At 40.5% G+C, this 23,945-nt stretch overlaps 1 protein-coding gene and 1 long non-coding RNA gene across 2 annotated transcripts in view; one reads left to right on the forward strand and one right to left on the reverse strand.

Moving 5' to 3' along the window:
* LOC131533082 (NXPE family member 3-like) overlaps positions 1-9,065 on the reverse strand; it is a 55,521-nt gene extending 46,456 nt beyond the window's left edge. The window contains exons 1-2 of the mRNA XM_058765135.1: positions 8,936-9,065; positions 8,741-8,802 (exon numbers count right to left, since the gene is read on the reverse strand). Of these exons, the coding sequence (XP_058621118.1) occupies positions 8,741-8,802; positions 8,936-8,972 (99 nt within the window). The 5' untranslated portion in view covers positions 8,973-9,065. The remainder of the gene's footprint in view (positions 1-8,740; positions 8,803-8,935) is intronic.
* Positions 9,066-19,705: 10,640 nt separating this feature from the next.
* On the forward strand, positions 19,706-22,599 carry LOC131533483 (uncharacterized). The gene is made up of 4 exons (XR_009269127.1): positions 19,706-20,756; positions 20,971-21,060; positions 21,528-21,594; positions 22,336-22,599. It is a non-coding gene; the product is annotated as an uncharacterized LOC131533483 (long non-coding RNA).
* The last annotated feature ends 1,346 nt before the right edge of the window (positions 22,600-23,945 follow it).

Here is a 23,945-nt window from a genome sequence, read left to right on the forward strand (position 1 = left end):
TGTCACTGGAAGTTTAAAAAAAAAATGAAGCTTGAGTCTTTTTGGTTTAAATTTCTCGTGGCCACGAGATATTAATGGGTAAACAAACCAGCGTGACCATAGCAACCTGGGATTATCAGAGATGTATTTATTAATATTTTATTTTTAATTAAGAAATTATACAAACAAAAAATACATTATTAAATTATTATATTAACACCACCACGGGGTAATTTTACCCATGGCTGTTTTTCAAATAGGCTACATAATATATTTTCAATTAAAAATATCCAAGTCTTACAGTCATTGACTTTTACTAAAATTGTGTTATTTACAATCCCTGTTTATTGTTAAAAAATTGTTTAGATAAAACCAGAACAAAAATGGGGCATTTATACCTATAAGCGCCATCAGGACAAATTTACGATAATTCCTGTCATCACGTTCAAATGAAGATGTTTTAGATGTTTATTCCTCTACTCATAAATGTTCAAACTTTGGATTAAATATTAATTTGTGTTTGCAATTTTTTATCGTTTATGGTTCGCTACTGTGTTGCTTATTTATTCCTGAAAAAAAAATGAATTATGATGTAATGAATAAAACATTTTTTATGATTACCCCGTTTATTGGTGTTGTTCTCTTATTCAAATGATAAATTATATAACTAAACAAATTAATTAATTAGGTGAAACTGTGCACTTGAATTTGTCATTGTACATCCTTTGCAATGTGGTGAATTAGTATTTCTTATAATAGTCTATTTAGGGTGTTTTAGTCATTTAAATAATATGGGTTATCTTGAAACATTTTATTAGCTATAATATTACAACACCCAAATATGTATTTATTTCCTCGTAATTCTCGTTGTCATTGCAGGCTGGTTTATATTCATCATGAAAAGTGATTAGTGTAACCTGCTTAAAAATAGCTGTGAACTTAGAACAACAGGACAAAAACATAGCTGATGACTAAAAATAATAATTTTATGACTCTAGACATTGTGAAGACAGTGGCATAATACAGTGACATACTACGTTTTTAGCCATATCAAAACAGTAATCATGGCATGGGTGAATTTGACCCGCTGGCGCTTTTAGGTATACAGCGACCTCTGGAGGCTGAAGTGTTAACCATAGGCTACGTACTGGACTGTATCGCGATGTAGACAACATCCGAATTAAGTTCCTCTTCAGGAACTCGAGCTGCGTCCAAGAACGCTAGGGGAACGCCTCCAGCGTGACCGCGCTCTGATACAAATGTAATCTGTCCAAAGGATGGGCGAGACGTCACGGGCGGGTGACGTAATGGCCAGGAGGCATAAAAGCACGTGCGGTGGAACCGGCGTCAGCTTTTGTCATTCAGCAACCGCTACTCTGTGTGTGTCTGTCGATCTGTGTGGTGAGTCTTATTTAGTGTTGTTTGTCACTTGAAATAAGCTCCACAATGTCTAAAGTGCAGAGAAACTGCACTTGGGCGAGAGCAGATCGCATTACAGGCTGTGTTTTTCACTAACAGTCCGTGTGTGGTCTGCTTGAGAGCAGAGCACGCAGAGTCAGCTCTCGAGGGAGCTGACTGCCCGCTTGTGAGCGTTTGTCGCTGCGTATGCTTACTCTCAGAGGGCTCTCTTTGAGGAGGGAGCTTTCACATGCGTTCCTTGCGTTACCGGCCCGCTTTCGCCGAGGCGGAGCAGCGGCTGCGTTCGCGGGGATCGCAGATGGATCAGGTGGAGGGAATGAAGACGGGCGATCCCCTATCTTCTTCCTTCCCATCAGATCCAGCGCCCGCTCTCTGGGTTCGGAAGCCCCGCGGGTTCTTCCCCCCAGAGAGAGGGCTCGACGCTCCGCCTGTCTTTCTCCGAGGAGGTAGACGTGGAGGGCGTCGATGAGCTTTGTAAAATCGCAGTCTTTGCACGAGCATTGTTTGCACAAGCTTATTATGAACGAGGTTGTCATTATAGCAGTGTCCCTGCATAGGAACGGAGTTCGCGCTGTCAGTTCGAGAGAAAAAAAGAAGAAGAAAAAAAGGGGCTGATCGTGCTGCTCCCCGCCGTATGATCTCGCGGTTCCGGTCCGCCGCTGCTGAGGCACGGCGGCGAATGAGATCGCGGGGATCGCACATAGATCTGGCGGACGGGTTGGAGACGGGTTCGCCCTCTCTCCACCTGCAATCCCCAGATCTAGCGCTCTCGCTCGGGGCTGGAAGCCCGCGGTGCGGTTCTTCCCCCTTTGAGTGAGAGCTCACTGTTGCAGCGCGCGTTGCCGAGGCATTATGTCATTCTCGTTCGTTTCATGAATCCTTTTCATATCAGACCGTATTTACTTGTCTGGTTGTTTTTCTCCATTAAATTCTGAGGAATTAAATGTTCTATTTCATCTAACCAGGAGAAGTTAGGTGTGTATGTGTAAAAGGAGCCTAAGAAAACTTGGGATTTTCTCGAGTGAGAGCACAATGTTTTACTTCTCTTCCTCTGAGGAGGTTGATGTGGTCAGCAGGGGCTGCTGGGCGGAGCAGCCCCAACCGTGTTCCAGCTCCTCATATAGGGAGCGTCACTTCTCTTACTCCCCAGTATGTTGGAGTCAGAGTGGCGCTCCTGGGCCGAGGCCTTCTAGCAGAAGGCGGATCTGCGGACCGTCACTCTCGCTGGATAGTCTTTGGCTAAAACATCCTGCTGCCTATGGCCCAGGACTTCTGAGGGCCGGCCCCTCTGGGGAAGAGTGGCATACACGGTGCCCGTCTCTCCTCAGTGCCCTCAGGAGATCGGTCTGCCAACCCTGCCACGTACGGTGTTCCAGGGCGCAGCGATCTCCAGCGAGCACACATCTCAGTTTCTTCCGCCCGGAAACGTAGCGGAGCTGAGATGCTCGCCACCCCTTCGGGGGTCTCTAGAGCAGCTAGTTTGGCTTTCTCCTGCCGGTGTGCCGTTCCAGGATACCGAACTAGCCGCTCTGATTATACCAGAGGCCAGTCTCCAGAGACTGGTTCCCTTAGTAGGCACCTGGCGGTGTGGGAGCCCCTGCCAAGCGTGTCTCATTGGGTCCTGCGTTGCAGGCTCTGGTTCTACCAGTCTAGTCTTCCTAGAAGATGACGCGAGTCTGAGGACAGTCGCTTCAATAGGAGACTTCGGCTGAGGTAGTCCTGGTGCCCATGGCCCAGAACTTATGAGGGCAGGCCCCTCTGGGAAAAGCGGCGTACACCGCGGTACACGGTGCCCGTCTCTCCTCAGTGCCCTCAGGAGATCGGTCTGCCAACCCTGCCACGTACGGTGTTCCAGGGCACAGCGATCTCCAGCGAGCTCACATCTCAGTTTCTTCCGCCCGGAAACGTAGCGGAGCTGAGATGCTCGCCACCCCCTTCAGGGGTCTCTAGAGCAGCTAGTTTGGCCGTCTCCTGCCGGCGAGCCGTTCCAGGACACCGAGCTAGCCGCCCTGGTTATACCAGAGGCCAGTCTTGAGAGACTGGTTCCTTAGTAGACTATTTGGCAGCGTGAAAACTACTGCCAAATGTGTCTCCATGGGACCTGCATACTGTAGAGAGGCTACAGAATCCAGTTTGGTTCTCCTCCGCCTCTTTTCAACGGGGTGAATCCCACTCTGGTGGGCCCCGAGCAGGTTCTGGTAATGGAACGAGAAGTAGAGTACTCTCTTGAGGAAGGAGGCCATCGAGGTGGTCCCTCCTCTCGAAAGAGATTCCGGGTTCTACAGCCGGTACTTCATAGTTCCCAAGAAGGATGGAGGGTTGGCGTCCCATTTTAGATCTGCATCAGTTGAACCACTCAGTCAGCAGACTGAAGTTCAAGATGCTCAAGCAGGTCGTGTCTCAGATCAGGTCCGAGGACGGGTTTGTCACGATCGATCTAAAAGACGCATACTTCCATATCTCCATCCTTCCCACTCACAGGGAGTTCCTGAGGTTTGCTTTCGAGGGCAAAGCTCACCAATATCGGGTTCTTCCCTTCGGCCTAGCACTCACCCCGCACTTTTACAAAGTGTGTGGATGCCGCGTTAGCTCCGTTGCGGCTACAAGGCATCCGCATATCCACTTTGGTTGATTCTCGCTCTATCAGAGCAGATGGCGGCTCAACATCAAGATGTTGTTCTTGCTTGCATTAAAGTGTTGGGGTTAAGACTGAACGCCAAGAAGAGTGTGCTTTCTCCATTACAGAGAACCACTTATCTTGGTGTGGTGTGGGATTCGACCACGATGCAGGCACGTGTGTCCCCTGCTCGGATCGAGTCGATCCTCACGGCAGTCAGGAGAGTGAAAGAAGGCCAGTCACTCAATAGTGGTGGCTCAAGACCAAGGGGTTCTCCCCAAGGGGAAACCCGCTTCACATGATCAAGGTCACGTGGTGGTGCCTACGTGCCTTAGACATGTGGAGACATCCTTGGTTCTTGTCTCAGGGCCTGGTGCTGGGAGCTACGTGTCGCTGCGTACGCTAGCGACGGACGTGTCCCTCACCCTGCCCGCAGTCTGTGGAGTACTCGCCGTCTCATGTGGCACTTCAACTGCCTGGAGATGCTGGCGGTGTTTCACAGAAACACTTTCTCCCAGACCTAAGAGATCGCCGGTGTTGGTGCGATAGCACCGAAAACACTGCGGTGGTCTCTTACATCAACCACCGAGGTGGTCTGCGTTCACGCCCCCTGCACAGGCTGGCGTACCAGATCCTTGGGTGGTCCCAGGACAAACTCCTCTCGCTGAGAGCAGTTCACATGCCTGGGCATCTCAGTGTGGGAGCAGACATCCTGTCGAGGCAGGGGCTGAGGCCCGGGGAATGGATGCTTCACCCTGAGGGGGTGAAGCACATTTGGAGAGTGTTTGGCCAGGCTCAGGTGGACCTCTCCGCTACTCAGGTAAGTACACAGCGCATGTCCCCTCTGGTACTCTCTAATTTCATCCAGCTCCACTGGGGCTGGATGCCATGGTACAGATGTGGCCGAGGCTTCGTCTGTACGTTTTTCCCCGATCGCTCTGCTCCCGGGAGTTCCGGCGAGAGTGCGCTGACACGAGGTCTGTCTACTTCTGGTAGCACCGTTCTGGCCGGGCCGAGTATGGTTCTCGGACCTGATTTCTCTCCTCGACGGCTCTCCATGGGAGATTCCCGTCAGGAGGGATCTCCTCTCACAAGCGGGGGTCTGTCACCCCCGCCCGGAGCTTTGGAAGTTGTAGGTGTGGCCCCTGAGGGGGCACAGCCCATAGCTTCCGGTCTCCCAACCGAGGTTGTTGAGACCTTCCTCCAATCCAGAGCTCCCTCAGCGAGGAAACCATACGCCTTGAAGTGGAACTTTTCACTTCTTGGTGCGGAGACCGCCAGCTCGACCCAGTCAACTGCCCGATTGATACAGTTCTGGGGTTCGTGCGGGCCTGTTCCTCCGCAGGGTTAACCCACTCCACCCTGAGGGTTTACGTGGCGGCTATACCGGCCTACCGCGCCCTTCTCGATGGCCTTTCAGTGGGTAGGCACCCCCTAGTTACATGTTTTCTCCACAACACAAGGGACTTGTACACCCTGAAGTGAAGTGTCACTTCATGGTGCAGAGGTTGCCAGCTCGACCCAGCCAACTGCCCATTTGGTACAGTTCAGGAGTTTGTGCGGGCCTGTTCCTCTGCAGGGTTAACCCACTCCACCCTGAGGGTTTACGTGGCGGCTATACCGGCCTACCGCGCCTTCTCGGTGACCTTCAGTGGGTAGACACCCCCTAGTACATGTTTCCTCCAGAGGCTGAGGCCTCCGGCCAGAGAGTGTTTGCTATGTGGTGGATCAGGATGCTATTCCATAGCCTCGAGTCCTCTGCTCTCCCCTCTTGGGGATCAAGACTCACTCTTCAGAAGTTGGCCTTCGGGACGCAGCCACCTGTGGCCTTTTTTCCCTCGCCCTAGCTGTGCTCCATCCACACTAGGCAGGGATTTGTCAGTCTGGCAGCGTGGGGATCTCGTTCCCCTAGCGTTCTTGGACGCAGCTCGAGTTCCTGAAGAGGAACGTCTTAGGTTACGTATGTAACCCCAGTTCCTCGAGGAACGAGACGCTGCGTCTCGGCCATACTTCCGGCATCCCTGCGGCGGTTGTTTCATTCCTGAAGCTGACGCCGGTTCCACCGCACGTGCTTTTATGCCTCCTGGCCATTACGTCACCCGCCCGTGACGTCTCGCCCATCCTTTGGACAGATTACATTTGTATCAGAGCGCGGTCACGCTGGAGGCGTTCCCTTAGCGTTCTTGGACGCAGCGTCTCGTTCCCTCGAGGAACTGGGGTTACATACGTAACCTAAGACGTTTATTATGAATAAATGTTACATAAAGTATAATAAAATAGGCCGACAAGAAAACATTTTTATCCATCCCACAAGTCTTGTAAGTCCATGTATTTTATTAGTATTGGTAATATTTTTATATTCGTTGTTATGTATTTGATTTATTTTCCCTTCATTTCGATCTCTTAACGTTCAGGGCTGTATAATAATAATAATAATAATAATAGCCTAATATACACATATATTACATAAAAAGACACGATCAACGGACTGTGGGATGGATAAATATATTTGATCAGTCTCTGATAATCCCAGGTTGCTATGGTCACGCGGGTTTGTTTATGCATGATTAAACTCATGGCCACGACATACAGTATTATCACGTTCCCACGACTTAATATCTCGTGGCCACGACAAAACTAAACCAAAATGACTTTTTAATCTTTTTTTTAAACTTCCAGTGACAGTCATTTCTTAATTTATGCCAGGAGTTATGTAAATGAAAAACGAAGTCGAGATGGATATGAAGCTTGAGTCTTAGACCTTTTTAATGATGTATAGTTTGTGAAGTTAATTGCATTCTTTTACATTAAAACTAGCAGTAACTCTGAACTAATGTAAACAAAGAGCGCTGTGCACAGGTTAAGAGATTTTAAACAAGCACTATTAATGCACATTTAGTTAACCAGATGAAACAATACACATTTTAATGTTATAAAAGTGTGCACACATTGAGAGAAATAAACAGCAGATGTTCATATTAACAACTTCTTTAACTTGAGCAAACGCTGCTAATACACATATACATTTGTTAATAAAACGAAAGCATGCATGTTTTAAAGCTAGTGAATAAAAGGAAACGATCCGCCCGCATGCCTCTGCTCAATGACGGTGCCTGGATCAGCTGTGATCTGTGTCTCGGGCCGATGACGTCACTTCCAGGGAGGCATGCCCAGGCCTGTTGGACACGCCCCCGTCCCCTGACTCCACCCCCATGTCAAAACAGCGCCACAAAGTGAGACGCGCAGAAACGTGAAGCACAAAGGGAAAACGGTATCGCAAGCTCAAACTTGACTGAAACGCAAAATAAAAGCTGCATTGCAAATAAATTAGTAGATATGGCCATGGAAAATATGTATTGCAAAATCATTGCTTTTGCTCTGTTTTATTTATCTATTTTGCAATTCTTTATTTTTCTTTGCAATACTTAATTTTCTTTTGCAATTCTTTATTTTTCTTTGCAAAACTTATTTTCTTTTGCAAAACTTTATTTTCTTTTGCATATATATGCGGCATTAAATTGACTCCATACAAGTCACCTTTATTTATATAGCGCTTTTACAATACAGATTGTGTCAAAGCACTTAACAGTATCAAATTGGAGGATAGAGTGTCAGTAATGTATAATGATAAGATTAAATACTCAATTTTCAGTTAAAGGCATTTCATTACTGAATTCAGAGATGTCATTGTCTAGCTCTGTTTAGTTTAAATAGTATCTGTGCAATCAAATCAGCGATAATCGCTAGAAATTAAGGTGTATGCTTAAAAACACAGTAAACGCAATGCGCTGTTTTTTGCACTCACAGTCTAATAGGCTTCATAACTTATGTTTAGCGGAAGCGACCGCACGTTGGAAAATGGATTCTGTGCAAAGCTTTAGTTCAAGCCACAGGCGATTCTACACCGTTTCTCTGTTGAGCTGCAGTAAGCGGCTGTTCATAAAAACAAAGCAGTTACAACTATTATCCAGTGACAAACCTATCATCATATCATGGTGATAGGATCTTGTCACAGCTGTCACGAGTTTTCATAAATGCGGAGAATGTTGAATAGCCTATCCTTTCATTCTTTACTTTGATGCAAAATATGAGACGCCATTAAACCCGTCTGCATATGACCAGCAGTTCATTACAGACATTTTGCGTGGGTTTTTAGATTATGAGATCATACGCTCATAAAGAAAATATAAATTACATTTATTTGTATAAATTACGTTTAAATTATATATTGAGGTATTAAATAAGAATTTGAAATTGAATGATAGGAAGGAGAATTTACTCAACTGCCATTCAAAGAAATCCGACAACCATATTTAACCTATTAATCCTTGATACGAGCTTGTTTGTTTTACCGCAGCTGATCTGATTTCTAATTAATTGAACTAAGTTCAATATTGTCAAAACAAGTCCACCACAATGCATTGAGGCAACTTCATAAAATATTACACATAAAAAAAACACTGATTCCTGCTAAAACCTTATTTTATTATCTAAAACTACACGTACAGCAGTTTAGCCTTAAATTCTAATTCTTCATTTTCTTTGCTAAATTCAGATACATACATTCAGATTTATGTATTGAACTGGGATTTTCAATACATTCTCATTTCAATCTAACTAAATGCCACACAGCCCTGTTGTTTTGACAGGGATAAATACAATTCTTATTTAATGATTATTTTAAAATTTGCATTTAAGTATATATAAGTTTTCTTAAGAACTTACCAGATAGGATGATGTACAAAGAAAACATGCCAGCAGTAATGCATATTGTCTTAACCTGCCGACTGATAATACATAAATAATTATAATAATGATAATAATAATAATAATAATAATTAGCAACTTCCAAATCCTTCAAAACATGAAACCATTTTGACCACTATGACAAATGCAAAAAATGTGCATAATAGTGATTACCTGGTGGATTTGATTTCTTCATGGATAGTGTGACCATGGCTAAGTCCGCTGTTACCCTATAAGAATTTTACATCAGCTTGTGAGCTAATACATGTTCTCCTGAGCTCAAACCAGTGTTCTGTTAAACTGGTCACACTGCTCTGAAAAGAGATGACGTGGCATTTAGGTGGCACAACAGAGATGTCCTTAGTAATACTCTTTTGTTTATCCAGTTTCCCTTTGATTGTGATTGACAGATGCTAACTGTCTTGTAGATAATTAAGATATTCTTGCTACTGGATATACATAATTCAGCAGTTTTTTTTTTTTTATCAAAAAAAAAATTAAAAATAAGAACACAAGTTTTTAGAACTCAAGAGTTTCTCTGAGAGGGCAGACATGGTGGCACTGTGGCACTTTCACAATTCTTTCCCCTCTTTTGTTACAAGGAAAATATACCACAAGTAGCACTGATAAAAATTCAGTGCAAGAGGGCAGATTTGTATATATCCCTCCTTAAATCGGTGGTATTTCATCAGCCTATGGGATTTTTTTCCCTACTTATAGTCGTTTAATAGGTGAAAAAATTAAGTTCAACTGCTTGAAAAAGAAATGGCACACCTGTCCTTAAGTCACATGAAGCTGGGTGTCTCCAGAGCATTGCCAAGAGTCCATGACAAAAATGTCATGCTTCAAACCGCTCATTTGTCACACCTTAAACTGGCAGACTTACAAAAGTACCTGCATTATCATGCCATGTTTGCGTTTCTTTGATCCTATCAAGCTTTACTGTCAGGAAAAAAATGTGTTGTGCAGTATATGCAAATTTTCACCCGCTTCAGATGTTATCACTCTATTGAATAAGCGTTATCAGTGGATATCAGCTTATAGATATAGGCCAGAAGAGGTCTGCTGCGCCTACTGGTAGGCTCAGAAGGCTGTTATCATTGATCCACATGGTTAATCCCCACACGCATGTATGAAGGTGAATTTACCACTGGAGTACCAGCAGAGGCGATCGTTTCCCCAATGTCAACAGCTGCACACGGACCAAAGACCAGCGAAATAGCGCATTAAAAGATGGATTTAGATGACTTCAGGACACATATACAGGTACAGTCTCATAAAATACTCCATGTTCCGTGTTTATGAAAGTTATTAATTTAAAATGTGCCTATGGTGGGAAAGGGATCATGTAACAAGTCCACACATTTACCGTATTGTTACCATAGTAACTTTCGCTCGACCATGTCATGTGTGTTCGATGCTTCTACCTTATCCGTAGTTTTACTGTGGTATTTGTAGTTAAAGCACAATAACCTCCATATTTACTATGAGTTTACCTCAGTAACCGTAGTTTTACAGTGGTATTTGAAGTTAAAGCACACTAACCTCGATATGTACTATGAGTTTACCTCAGTAACCGTAGTTTTACTGTGGTATTTGTAGTTAAATTGCCCGTGGGCGGGCAAAAGAGCTACGTCATTATATTTAAACCTATTTTTTTTTATGTTTCTGGAGATACTATCACCCCATATATAGTATCATTTAAAATCTTAAAACCTCATCTTTACACAGAATATAATGATATTTGTGTATATGGAACACAAATAATGAATATAAAGCTTTAAAAAACAATCGTCACAAAATACCCAGATAGCAAATAGTAATTGAAAAGATGTTAAATCAACATCCCGCTGTCAACGATAAAATCATTGAATCAACGTCGAACTCTGATGTTGATTCTTCATCATGTTGCACCCTCTATTATCATTGAAACAACGTTTAAATCATACCTAGAGATCAACAGAATTTCAATGGTATTTCGATTACAATGGATATTGAAACAATGTTGAAATCCCAGCATATCAACAAAACTTCAATGGTGTTTTAGTATACCACAGGTTTAATCTGAAGGTCTGTAATTTTAATATAATATTAAAAACATTATTATTAGGCTATAATCCTGCTTTATCGACAGCCAGGATGGGCTAGCAAAATATAGAAAATAGAAACTATACCTTTAGGCTATAACCTAGACTAGCACAAATGACACCCACGCATTCTTTAAAAATTAAACAATCATTTTTATTGTATTATTTCATTTTTTTTTTCTTTTAAAGTGCTAACTCCTGCTGCGTCTGTCTTCCAGCTCCTCCCGCTCGGTCTGGGGCGTAGCGCAGCCACTTCAGATGAGGCTTATTATACTAAAGACTTGCTTACTTGAAAAACGATGTGGATTAATGATCTGAAAAAAAGGACAAAAAGTAAATCACAGTGTCAGTAAACAGCAATTTAATTCAGAATCATCCACTGCCCTGAGTATTTCCCCACAAAGCAGATGATAACATGTTCTTTTAAACTGGGCTTGCAAGGGTTTTTCTAAAGACTGAACAATTTTTATTCATGAATAATGGACTCCGTTCACTATATTTAAGTACAAGATACCTATATCACGTCACATCACGTAATTTTCTGTCACATGTGCTATAATGTCTGAATGGAACATATATCCGTGACTGGTCGAGTGGCAGCTCCACCTGCCACGCAAAGATTTTACCCCCTCTCTCATCTTGCCATCTCATAGTTAGGTAAATCATTTTATATTTCTGGGTAGAAACGCATTTTGTCGAGGCTGTATAAGACGGACTACATTCAAAGCACTTTTAAAACTGCCCAATATGTTCATGGATGTATTCGAATTAAAGGGAGGCAAAGGATTAGCTTGCAGTGACATCTTTCATAAGGACAATTTATGAGGCCAAGTGACTCTAAAAAAAAAAATCATGTTTATTATTTTATTAAATCAGAACTAATTGTTAACTCAACAAATTAAATATAAATAACTGGATACTTATAACTAATTAAATAGTAAATGTATTGATTAGAGTTACCATAGACAAAAGATTTTTCTGGTTGACTAAATTGCACATTAATTTCTGCTTAAATACTGGGTGCACGGAGGAATATGCATAAATCTCACCGCAAAAACAGGCTAATAAATTAACGAGGCATTTTAATTGTTTCTAAATGAAGTATGTGGGGCTAAGACGCCAGGCCCGGTTGCTTCCCCGCGCTCAGAAAAGGTGCAGAAGATCATCAAAAATCGTGATATCGCATAAGCACTAGTATAAAACGACTGTTATCATTTCTGAAAACAAACACAATGGAGTTACAAATCTGTATCGCACATCGCAGCCCTGCTAGAGGATTATTCATATTTTGGATTTGTAGGCTATTACGAGATGGTCTAATCGGCATTTCCAGTTAATGTTACAACTCGAGACAGTTCTGCATTGAATAAAGTAAAGGTAAACCATGTCTTTTGTGTAATTCTGGCCCGCCGCTGCTGTGGGTAGAGCACGCTAGCGTTGGTTCCGCCGGTGTTCTCCGGCGGTCAGAAGAAATAGCGGTGCTGTGTTAATAGATTTCACGACACTAGCAATGGGTACAGACATGTATTTCGAGCTAGCTGTCACAAAAATAGACTGGACCAATGAGGTTTTGCTAACTTTATAACCTAGAAGAGATCAAGTACTTTTGGCAGATTTTGACACATTGGTAAAACAAAAATCTATTTCAGTGACTGCAGCACTGCGTCGGTTACTACATTAACCATCATGTTAACGATCAACCTAACAGTATTTGATTTGGTACAATTCATTCATATCGAACATTAAGCAAGCTTACCTGTACGCTTGTGCCAAGGTCCAGAAATGAGCTGTGTCCGGTGCAGTATCTCCCGGTCAACCAAAAATCGATGGATTTTCAATCATATTTCCCAGTCAACTATATATCGATGCATTTTCAATCATATTTCCCGGTCAACTATATGCCGATGACTCTTCAACAACAGCGTCGTTTCCCGGTCAACTATAAATTAATGACTTTTCAACACATTCAGCGATCGCCCGGTAAACCAAATATCAATGCTTAATCAATCATAAAGATAACTATAGATCAATGTTGTTCCAATATTGTTGCCATCAACATTAATAACATCAGGTTTTCATCGATATGGTAATGGTGATTCAACATTTATTTTGCATTGAAATTTCAACATCAACCATAATGATGATTCAGATGGAAAAACAATGTTTATTCAATGTTGGCTTGCTGTCTGGGATAGCTCCTCCCCCAAAATGGCGATGCAGAAATGTAAATATGAATATATATATTTTATGTACCTCACAAAACAGAAAAATCATACATCAAAAGAAAGCTCTCATTCTCAGAAATGTGACTGTGTCGTTTGTTTTATTGTTTTAACATCATAATTCACATTATCTCCATAAGAATCGGGCAGTAAAATATGATTTCTGTGAAAAAACAAAGACAAACGTCTCATTTCTGCTTTGATTACAGGTGCCCCTTACAAAAATGTCCTGTGGTATTCCTGTGGTACTGCAGCAGTACTACATAAATTTACCACACAACAAATGAGCAGAGCTTAATATGACAGGATTACCACAGCACTTTCTCTGTTGTACAGTATCACAAGAATTTACCATTAGATGTTGTATGTGGTTTTTCTGTTGTTTTTGTGTTGTAATTCCAACACAAGCTAAATATGACAGGATTACCACATCACTTTCTCTGTTGTACAGTATCACAAGAATTTACCATTAGATGTTGTATGTGGTTTTTCTGTTGTTTTTGTGTTGTAATTCCAACACAAGCTAAATATGACAGGATTACCACATCACTTTCTCTGTTGTACAGTATCACAAGAATTTACCATTAGATGTTGTATGTGGTTTTTCTGTTGTTTTTGTGTTGTAATTCCAACACAAGCTAAATATGACAGGATTACCACATCACTTTCTATACAGCATGAATTTACTACAGAAAATACAATGTGTTGTATTTGAATGGTATATGTATATGTATTGTTTCTGTGTGATATTTAACACAATAAACAATTGTCTGATCTCACTTTATCATAATTGAAAATTTTATTAAACTACAAAAATTAATTTCCTAGATAGTACATTCTCACAAAAATTTTCGTTTTATGATTTAAATTTAATTTATGACAAATGTGTTATATTGTAACTTTAACAGCTATAATATAATGACAACATCAGTATTTCTAAGATATGAAATATAGTCCAGTATGTATTGTGTGTTATATACTGTATGTATGTGTGTGTGTGTGTGTGCGCGCGCGTCTGTGTGTAGCCTATAGTACACAAAATAATCAATTATTATAATTATACACATTAACGTAATAACATTAATAATGATATTATGCACACAGGCATTTACGCTTGCGTTGCTTGCTGCCCGTTTCCATGGCAATGGTGAAGCTCAGACTTTGGCGCACTTTTGGATTTTGAACCGTGACGTCAAGCCGTTCTCAACCGCCAACCGCGAACTAGACAGTTTGTAAAATGTTGCGTTTCTGATTATTTTCTTTTTTCGAAGAAAACGCAGTCGAAACAGGTCTATCGAGTTACACTGAAGACACGCACATTCACGACGAAACATTAATTAAGGAAGAATGGTATTTCTCCGAGGAAGTAATCGTCAGCTGGCCCGCTGCGAGAAACCAGACGTCTCAGTTCATCCGTCTTTGCTGGTGAGTAATTTCACGTAGATTAAGTGCTTCTGCTGTACTTTTATGTGCATGTTATGCTACCTGTGTTGTATTTGTTAGTTTAATTTACCACGCGTTTACATATCACTCTGTTTAGATGAGATAGTTAGTATCAATATAACGAATTTAGACCGACTGGAAATAACATACAGCTCTTCATTAAATGAGCGGGTTCATAAGAGTTATTTGTTAATAAATTGGACACTGAAATTGTCCAAAAAGGCCTGGCTCAATGGTCCGTGTACCTTCGGATAATTCGTTTTTTTATTTAATATTGAAATCTGAAAAATGAAAAAAACGCCACATTTTTCGTTTTTCATTTGTTCAAACAAAACGAAAAATCAAGAATTCGGCTTCAGTTTTCGTTTTTACGTTCAGGGACAGAAAAGGGATAAACTACTTGAATATTCGATCTCTACAAGTGGGCGGAGTGAAACGCCCCTCTCCGCTGATTGGTCAACCAAACATTACAACATAATAATAGTCCTTAAAAATAATAATAATAGTCCTCTGCTTCTACAGATTCTTAACATGTTTATTTCTGCTACATTTGGTCTCTTTCTCTTCATCAAACAGCCAGATTAACCAATGGCTTGACACAAACCGTACCGAGGCAGAACCTTTCAGTCCTCTGGCACACCGCCTGTTTTATTATATAGCCACCTATCAAAATTTGTGTGGCGCTGCAGCGCGGGGAAAATGTATTGTAGTGAAGCGCAGACCAGTATCAATGTATGTGAACGTACACAGAGTCATAACTTTTGTTTTAGACAATACGCTACGTTTTGGACAATGGAGGAACCTAAATAATATGACAGATATGACAAGATATGACTTTGTGTAATTTACCTTCACATCACATCTATTAGCTATTTTTCTATTTTGAGTTTTATTCACAGAGCACTTTATAGCAAATCATATTGTTATCCCACTGGCATGGGACTATTTGTTCCTCCATGGTGCTGTTTTAGTGAAATGTGAATTTGACGTCATGATTTGAAGGTGAACTCGGTGCTCACACCTCATGTTTGCGGCTAAATGCAAATTATCATAATTGACGGACAGCTATGCCCCTGAAAAGACATCAGCACTCCGGCTGTTGATGTTAATAACGTGTTTTAATGTCGGTAATAATTTCACCACCATCAACGCATCTAATATTCTCTCTGAGTTTCCATGTTCCCTTACTAAAATTAGCCATGGTTTTAACACGAATAAATACATTTATAGTGGTCTGCGCTAATACAATCTCCCGCGCTGCAGTGCGTTGTATGGGAAGCCAAACAACCAAAAAAATTGAATTTGAAAATCTGGAATCTACGGAGCCCCTAAAGGGACATTGGCAAAAAAAAAAAAAAAAAGATACCTATCGCGTGCGCACGAGATACTAACGCGTGCGCACGAGAAACTATCGCGTGCGCACGAGATACTAACGCGTGCGCACGAGAAAACTATCGCGTGCGCACGAGATACTATCGCGTGCGCACGAGAAACTATCGCGTGCGCAAGAGATACTATAGTTACAGTTTCCGGTTGCATCACTTCTGCCATCTTACACAGAAGAAAACAAGAGCATGCATGTGCATGAATTAGCCTAATTGAGATCTATTTTGGCCTTCAATACTAAAACATTGTGTCTGTTCTTGCATTCGGACACAGATAAATCATCACTGAACAGCATAAGAACGGCTTTTTCTCTCAGGCTATATTCCACCTGAGCAATAACTAACATCTCAGGACTGTCCATCTGTACATAACTTCTCAAAACTTTTCATCTGTAAAATAGCACATTCATAATTCTTTCTATTTTCTCTATAGGCCTATGTTGTACATAACCTAAAACATCTGCACATTCATAATTCTATTTTATCTATAGTTTTATTACCATAGTTATTGTTTTTTAATGCATTGTCTATTCTGTTTATTATTAGCCTTATATTTCACTCTATTACCTTAAATTATATGCATGACTACACTCTCTCTGTACTTTCTCCACTGGATGCTCCTGTCACCAAGACGAATTTCTTGTGTTTTTGTGCGTGTAAACACACTTGACAATAAAGCTCTTTCTGATTCTGACATTTAAAACGCATTTTGAGGTCTGGAAGGATTGGTAGCTACAGTATAAAAGCTCAAATTTTAGATTTCGATATGGCAATAGCCTATTGTCCCACATAAAACTTTAATAGCCAGTCAAATATGTATATAATCGAAAGCGATTAATTTATTTTTGATAATTATTACTTTACTTCAGTTTGGTTTTCAATAACTGCTGTTAGTTTCGTTTCATTTTCGTTTTTTATTTCTTTGACATTTCTTTGACATTTTTCTTTCTTTCTTGATAAATAAATGCCTTTATTTTCGTTAAATACAGTTCCTAATATAACATGTCTTAAGATTTTCAAACATATGCTGACGAAAACAATACGATCGCGCTGACATTTGCAAAGCGAGTGCCTTTCCTCGAGTGCGCGATCTCCCTTATAAAGTACAATTATTGCGTATTGATCTATGCATTACAGTAGGTCTTAATATAGATCTGTCTCAATATTAATCATACATAAAAGAAAATGTGGAATCACTTGCATGCTCTTGATTAAACTACCGTTTATTTGCATATTTGTTCTTATATTGAATAACAAAGATAAAAAAAAATAGCTATATTGTGATTGATAAATATATAGTCATTATTATTAAGAAAAGAATTGGAGGAAAATATGCAACGTTGCTTGGTGATTTTGCTTTGTAATCTTTAACTCGATTTTTCTCAAAATCAGATCTGCTGCCCGCCTCTATTGCCTTCAAACGGCTGTAGCTCAGTCATTTTTGTCTGATTCCAACAAGTCATATATAATTTTTTATATTATATATATTTTATTTTTATATCATTTTACTCATTTTAGAATGTTCGTCACATTCATTTTTAGAATTATTACTTTATTGTAGTTATAGGCTTTCAATAACTGTGTTTCATTTTAGTTTTCATTTATTTTGAGATTTCTTTCTTTCTTTATTTGCCTGCATGCCTTTATTTCCGTTAAATACAGTTCTTAATACAACATATTTTACTGTTTAAACATGAATACAATATTTATTACATTTAAACTCGTTTAACAAGCATTTTAGAAGTAAATGAAATATCGTATACATATTTAAACGGTAAAATGTTATATTAGGAACTGTATTTAACGAAAATAAAGGCATTTATTTATCAAGAAAGAAAGAAATGTCAAAGAAATGTCAAAGAAATAAAAACGAAAATGAAACGAAACTAACAGCAGTTATTGAAAACCAAACTGAAGTAAAGTAATAATTATCAAAATAAATTAATCGCTTTCGATTATATACATATTTGACTGGCTATTAAAGTTTTATGTGGGACAATAGGCTATTGCCATATCGAAATCTAAAATTTGAGCTTTTATACTGTAGCTACCAATCCTTCCAGACCTCAAAATGCGTTTTAAATGTCAGAATCAGAAAGAGCTTTATTGTCAAGTGTGTTTACACGCACAAAAACACAAGAAATTCGTCTTGGTGACAGGAGCATCCAGTGGAGAAAGTACAGAGAGTGTAGTCATGCATATAATTTAAGGTAATAGAGTGAAATATAAGGCTAATAATAAACAGAATAGACAATGCATTAAAAAACAATAATTATGGTAATAAAACTATAGATAAAATAGAATTATGAATGTGCAGATGTTTTAGGTTATGTACAACATAGGCCTATAGAGAAAATAGAAAGAATTATGAATGTGCTATTTTACAGATGAAAAGTTTTGAGAAGTTATGTACAGATGGACAGTCCTGAGATGTTAGTTATTGCTCAGGTGGAATATAGCCTGAGAGAAAAAGCCGTTCTTATGCTGTTCAGTGATGATTTATCTGTGTCCGAATGCAAGAACAGACACAATGTTTTAGTATTGAAGGCCAAAATAGATCTCAATTAGGCTAATTCATGCACATGCATGCTCTTGTTTTCTTCTGTGTAAGATGGCAGAAGTGATGCAACCGGAAACTGTAACTATAGTATCTCTTGCGCACGCGATAGTTTCTCGTGCGCACGCGATAGGTATCTCGTGCGCACGCGATAGGTATCTCGTGCGCACGCGATAGTTTTCTCGTGCGCACGCGTTAGTATCTCGTGCGCACGCGATAGTTTCTCGTGCGCACGCGTTAGTATCTCGTGCGCACGCGATAGGTATCTTTTTTTTTTTGTTGTTGCCAATGTCCCTTTAGGGGCTCCGTAGGAATCTGATGGTGCAAAAAAAAAAAAAAAAATCTAAATATTGAGAAAATCGCTTTTGTCCAAATGAAGTTCTTAGCATATATTACTAATCAAAAATTAAGTTTTGATTTATTTGGGGATTTACAAAATATCTTCATGGATGATCTTTACTTACAGTAATATCCTAATGATTTTTGGAATAAAAGAAAAAATTGACAATTTTGACCCATACAATGTTGGCTATTGCTGCAAACATACCCTTGCTTTTTGTGGTCCAGGGAATTTTTTTATTTTATTTTATTTTTTTTTTGGTCTCTAAAGACCAGGGAACATCCAAGGTAATGTTCTTTAACTTTAACAGTGCAATTTTATATAATGGCTACGTTTGTCAGGCTTTTCTCTACGCTACATATTAAATAAATAAATAAATAAAATGTAATTAATTGATTTAAAACAAACTCTTTTCAAAATTGTAAATTGTATGTAAATTCAATATGATGTATTTTGAATTTTGCACTGCATTTATTTTAGGGTTATTAACTTAATACTGATCTTCATTATGTTAACGTGCAGGGAAAAATACGAACTTCTTATGTTCGCGCTGCGCTGTCAGTTCGGTGGCGCTAGCAAACACGTTCTCCTGCGCTGTAGAGTCGGTCGTGCCGCTCGGTCCATTGAGCCTATGACAGGACAGCGGCGCAAACTCTTTAATATCGCACTGTTTCTCCCACTTTTGGGTTGTTTGGCTTCCCATACGTTGCGCAGTTTTGCCACACAGATTTTAATAGGTGCCCTACTAAAAAAAAAAAACAATAGAAGCCCATTAGAAACCATCACAGAAATTCCAGTGGTTTACATTAAAATACCATTATGAACCATTAGCTTTTTCCAGTAAAACCATTACAAAATTCCTTTTGTAGTGTGTTTTGGGCATTTTCAATAGGATTTAACATCCCACCAATAGAATCTATCACATACCAGTAGACACCACTATAGTTTCCATTAACACCAATACAATTCCCATCATAACCATTAAATCCATTACATTTTCTATTGTGTTTTGGGCAGGGTTCTATTGTTTTTTTCAGCAGGGTGGTTAGCTATAATAAATCAGGCGGCCGTGCCAAAGATGTAGGCTAGTAGGTAGTTGTGTGTGCAGGTACGAATTAAATTAATATTTATGAGATTTCAGGGGTAGGTTGCAGAATTTAAGCCTACACAAAAGAAATCTCTGTCTAGGCTCTGCCTCGGTATTGTTTGTGTCAAGCCATTCCTTAATCTGGCTGTTTGTTGAAGAGAAAGAGATCAAATGTAGTAGAAATAAACACTTTAAGAATACATAGTAGCGGAGGACTTTTATTATGTTTTTATGACTATTATTATGTTGTAATGTTTGGTAGACCAATCAGCGGAGAGGGGCGTTTCACTCCGCCCACTTGTAGAGATCGAATATTCAAGTAGTTTATCCCTTTTCTGTCCCTGAAAGTAAAAACGAAAAATGAAGCCGAATTCTTGATTTTTCGTTTTGTTTGAACAAATGAAAAACGAAAAAGGTGGCGTTTTTTTTCATTTTTCAGATTTCAATATTAAATCAAAAAACGAATTATCCGAAGGTACACGGACCCTCAATAGTGTCATGTTCGTGAACTGAGCTACATTGGTGGATCAGTACATAGTATAGCCAGTTTTCATGATTTAATTGATTAATACGATTCATACTGAGTTCGGTGTAATACACTATCATGTGTTTTCTGTGTGAGTTAAACAAGTAAAGAGTGCTGCTGCAGAAATCTACTTTTTTCCCATATTTAAAACAAAAATCTCAGCTACTAAGTTCAATCAGCTGACAACCCTATTGTCGACGTGTTTTTATATTACAGAGTCAGGCCTGGATGAAAACCTGCTTAAAGAGAGAGTGCAAGCCTGGTGCTGATGTACCCGGTAAGCTAAATGAAGAATTGTAAAACCGAAAAAGCTCAGATGATGCTGAAAAGACTGTCAGCTCAGCCTCAGTAAGTATGCTCTTTTTGACAATCTTTTATATAAAAAAAGAAAAACAGAAACAAAGACTGTACAGCATTTAATGCAGCAACTAATTAAACATAAGTCCACAAGAAAACAGGTGAAAAATAGTAGGCTAAATAATAAAACTGTCAATTCCAGTTTTTCAAAACACAATACCACAAAAGACAATGAATGTTTATGCTGCTTATGTATCTTTTCAAGACCCCTGTAAATGAATCAGATCAAGAAATGCAAAGAAGAATAGAAGGGCTACAGGAAGAAAACAGCGGCTCAGAGAGGAACTTGAAAACTGTAAGGGAAAAATTAGTGGACGAAGATCTCGAGTCACGTCTTTCAGTTATTTATATTTTATCTAAACAAAAACTTCTCACAAAATGAGGAATATTATAAAGCAGTTACAATAAAAAGTAAACAATATGCTCTCTAAAAAGTTGATGCAGTTGTTATAGAGCCAATATTTACCTGATCTTAAAAATTACTTTGATCTGTCAATACAGTCAGGTTGATCATGTTAAATAACCAGTTCATTTAGATGTTACCACATAAAGTTCTCCAGTGAAGTGCAGACATGATGCAAGTGTTGTAAATGGCCGCTTTATTGATTACACTCTGTATAATTTTAAACATAGTCTGAAGTCTCTAATATAATATATGTTTTTATAGAAAAATTTCAAAGCACCTTTTATATTTCTCTAAATTATTTATAAGATAAAATAAATTGTTTACATAAAAAATAATTAGTTAAAATCTTGTTTCAGAGATTCCTGGATTCTCAATGAGCTGAGAAGGCTAAGGACAGAGGCACGACCTCAAACTGAAAGTGAGGTAAATATAAAATTGTATTTAGAAAAAAAATTTGTTTCAATCCTCAAATTTGATTGATTGGTGGTCCAAGACATTTCACTGTTTGTATTACTCTGTTCACAATATTACAGATTATGTATGTGGTGCACAGTAGAAGCAGGTTGGGGAATGGATTGATCTGAATTGAGGAGCATATTTTTGAAAGCCCTCAATGCTCCTATTTAGTGAGTAGGAGCAGAAAAAGAAAACCTAGAGCGGAATATATGTGTTGCTCACATTATACTAAACACACTCTTTGTCACAAACACAGTTTCGTAATGAACTGAAACATTTGTACACTGCTCATGATAACATAAAAGTTCTCTACTATTATGTTTTGCACAGTTGCTTTGGCAAAACATCTGTCAAACAAACTAAAATCGAAGTGTGTTATTGCTCAGTGCTAGGGGTGGGCGATATGACCAAAATCTTATATCACGATATGATATATATCACTGTCACGGATCAGTCAGGCCCTTCACCCCACCAATCACAGCGTTCCAGGTCACCAGAGTACTAATCACCCGCACCTGCACCAAATCACCTCAGTAATCAACCCGGCTACTTAAACCAGCACCACTCACACTACACCGTCCGATCTCGTTGATTGCTACGTGGACTCTCATCTCAAGAAAAACTAAGATATCCTTACCTTCCTAAGACTTACCTTTTAAGATCCATTCCTGTTGTTCTCCATTTGCCTCTGTTGTCTTCCCCTTCCAGATCCTTCGTCGACGGTGTCATAGTGTGAGTCTGTGTGGTTCCCCTCGTCTCGTCTTCCTAACCTGCTGAAACAAGAAACCAGTCATTCACGGATTGTCACTGCACCTTTTGAATACTCACCTTGCTTGGACTCACTTCAATAAACTCACCTTTGTTTACACTCACCTTTGTGTCCGGCTCTGACCATAACAGAAGATCGGACCGAACCGACAACACCACGATGAGCACTACGGACCCATTCCAGGAGCTGGTGGATTCCATCAAAAAGGTACTGCTACAGCAACCCGCTCCACCATCACCACAACCACCTCCAACGATCACCAATCCTTCCTCACAGATCATACTCGCCAGTCCCATGGCCCGCCCAACACCCTTCTCTGGTTTGGCTGAGGAATGCGATAGCTTTTTAATGCAATGCACATTAACCATCAATCTTCACCCCCACGTCTTTACCACAGATCAAGCAAAGATCGCGTTCATCGTGACATCCCTTACAGGACCTGCGCTGAAATGGGCGGAGTCCATCCTCAATCAAGCCGGCCCCGCAACACACAGCTTCACCAACTTCATTCATCACTTCAAGGAAGTGTTCAGCAGTTCGCCAGGGGATTCCTCCGTGGGGGAGAGATTATATCATCTTCGTCAGGGTAATCAAACCATACATCAATATGCATTGCAATTCCGCACTCTCGCTGCAGCCAGTGGTTGGAACGAGCCATCCCTTCTTACAGCCTTTCGACAGGGGCTCGAACCCCGCTTACGCACCCACTTGAGTTCATACGACGACACCTTTGGACTGGAAAAATTCATTCAACTGGCCATTCGATGTTCCAATCGTTTACAGTCATGCTCCCAGGATCCATTCTCAGCCACCGCATCTCCACAATCCATAACTGGAACGCCCATCACAAGACGTTCCGTCCGCCGCAGCGCTGGGCCTATTCGGCTACAAATTGGGCAGCTACATCAAGAGGAGTTGCATTTGTTGGTTCTGGAGGGTTCCACGGTGGATATCATCTTGGGTCGTCCGTGGCTGGTGCAGCACAATCCCCATCTCTCCTGGCGGACAGGAGATGTCCTAAAGTGGGGTGAAAAATGTTTTCCTCAATGCTTCCCCAATTTACCACAGCCCTTACGACGAGCCCAGGAAGTGATACCGGTCCTCACCACCTCCATAGAAAGCCCTAAAGAAAAGTTATCCATCGAAATCCCTACCTGTTATTCCCACTTTAGCGACGTCTTCTGTCCGAAGAAGGCTGCCCAGCTACCACCTCACCGGCCATGGGACTGTGCGATCGATCTCATTCCGGGTGAGCCTGTACCTAGAGGAAGGATCTATCCCTTATCCCCACCGGAGCAAAAGGCCATGGAGGAGTACATTGAGGAGGCTTTACAACAAGGTTACATCATTCCATCTACCTCCCTGCTGCTTCCAGCTTCTTTTTTGTTGCCAAGAAGGACGGTGGCCTACGACCCTGCATCGACTACCGTAAGCTCAATGACATCACCATCAAGTACCGATATCCCCTTCCCCTTGTCCCAGCGGCTTTGGAACAACTCCGCGGCGCCACCATCTTCACCAAACTGGACCTCCGCAGCGCCTATAATCT

This window comes from Onychostoma macrolepis, chromosome 24 (genome assembly GCF_012432095.1).
Source record: "Onychostoma macrolepis isolate SWU-2019 chromosome 24, ASM1243209v1, whole genome shotgun sequence".
Classification (NCBI taxonomy): Eukaryota; Metazoa; Chordata; class Actinopteri; order Cypriniformes; family Cyprinidae; genus Onychostoma; species Onychostoma macrolepis.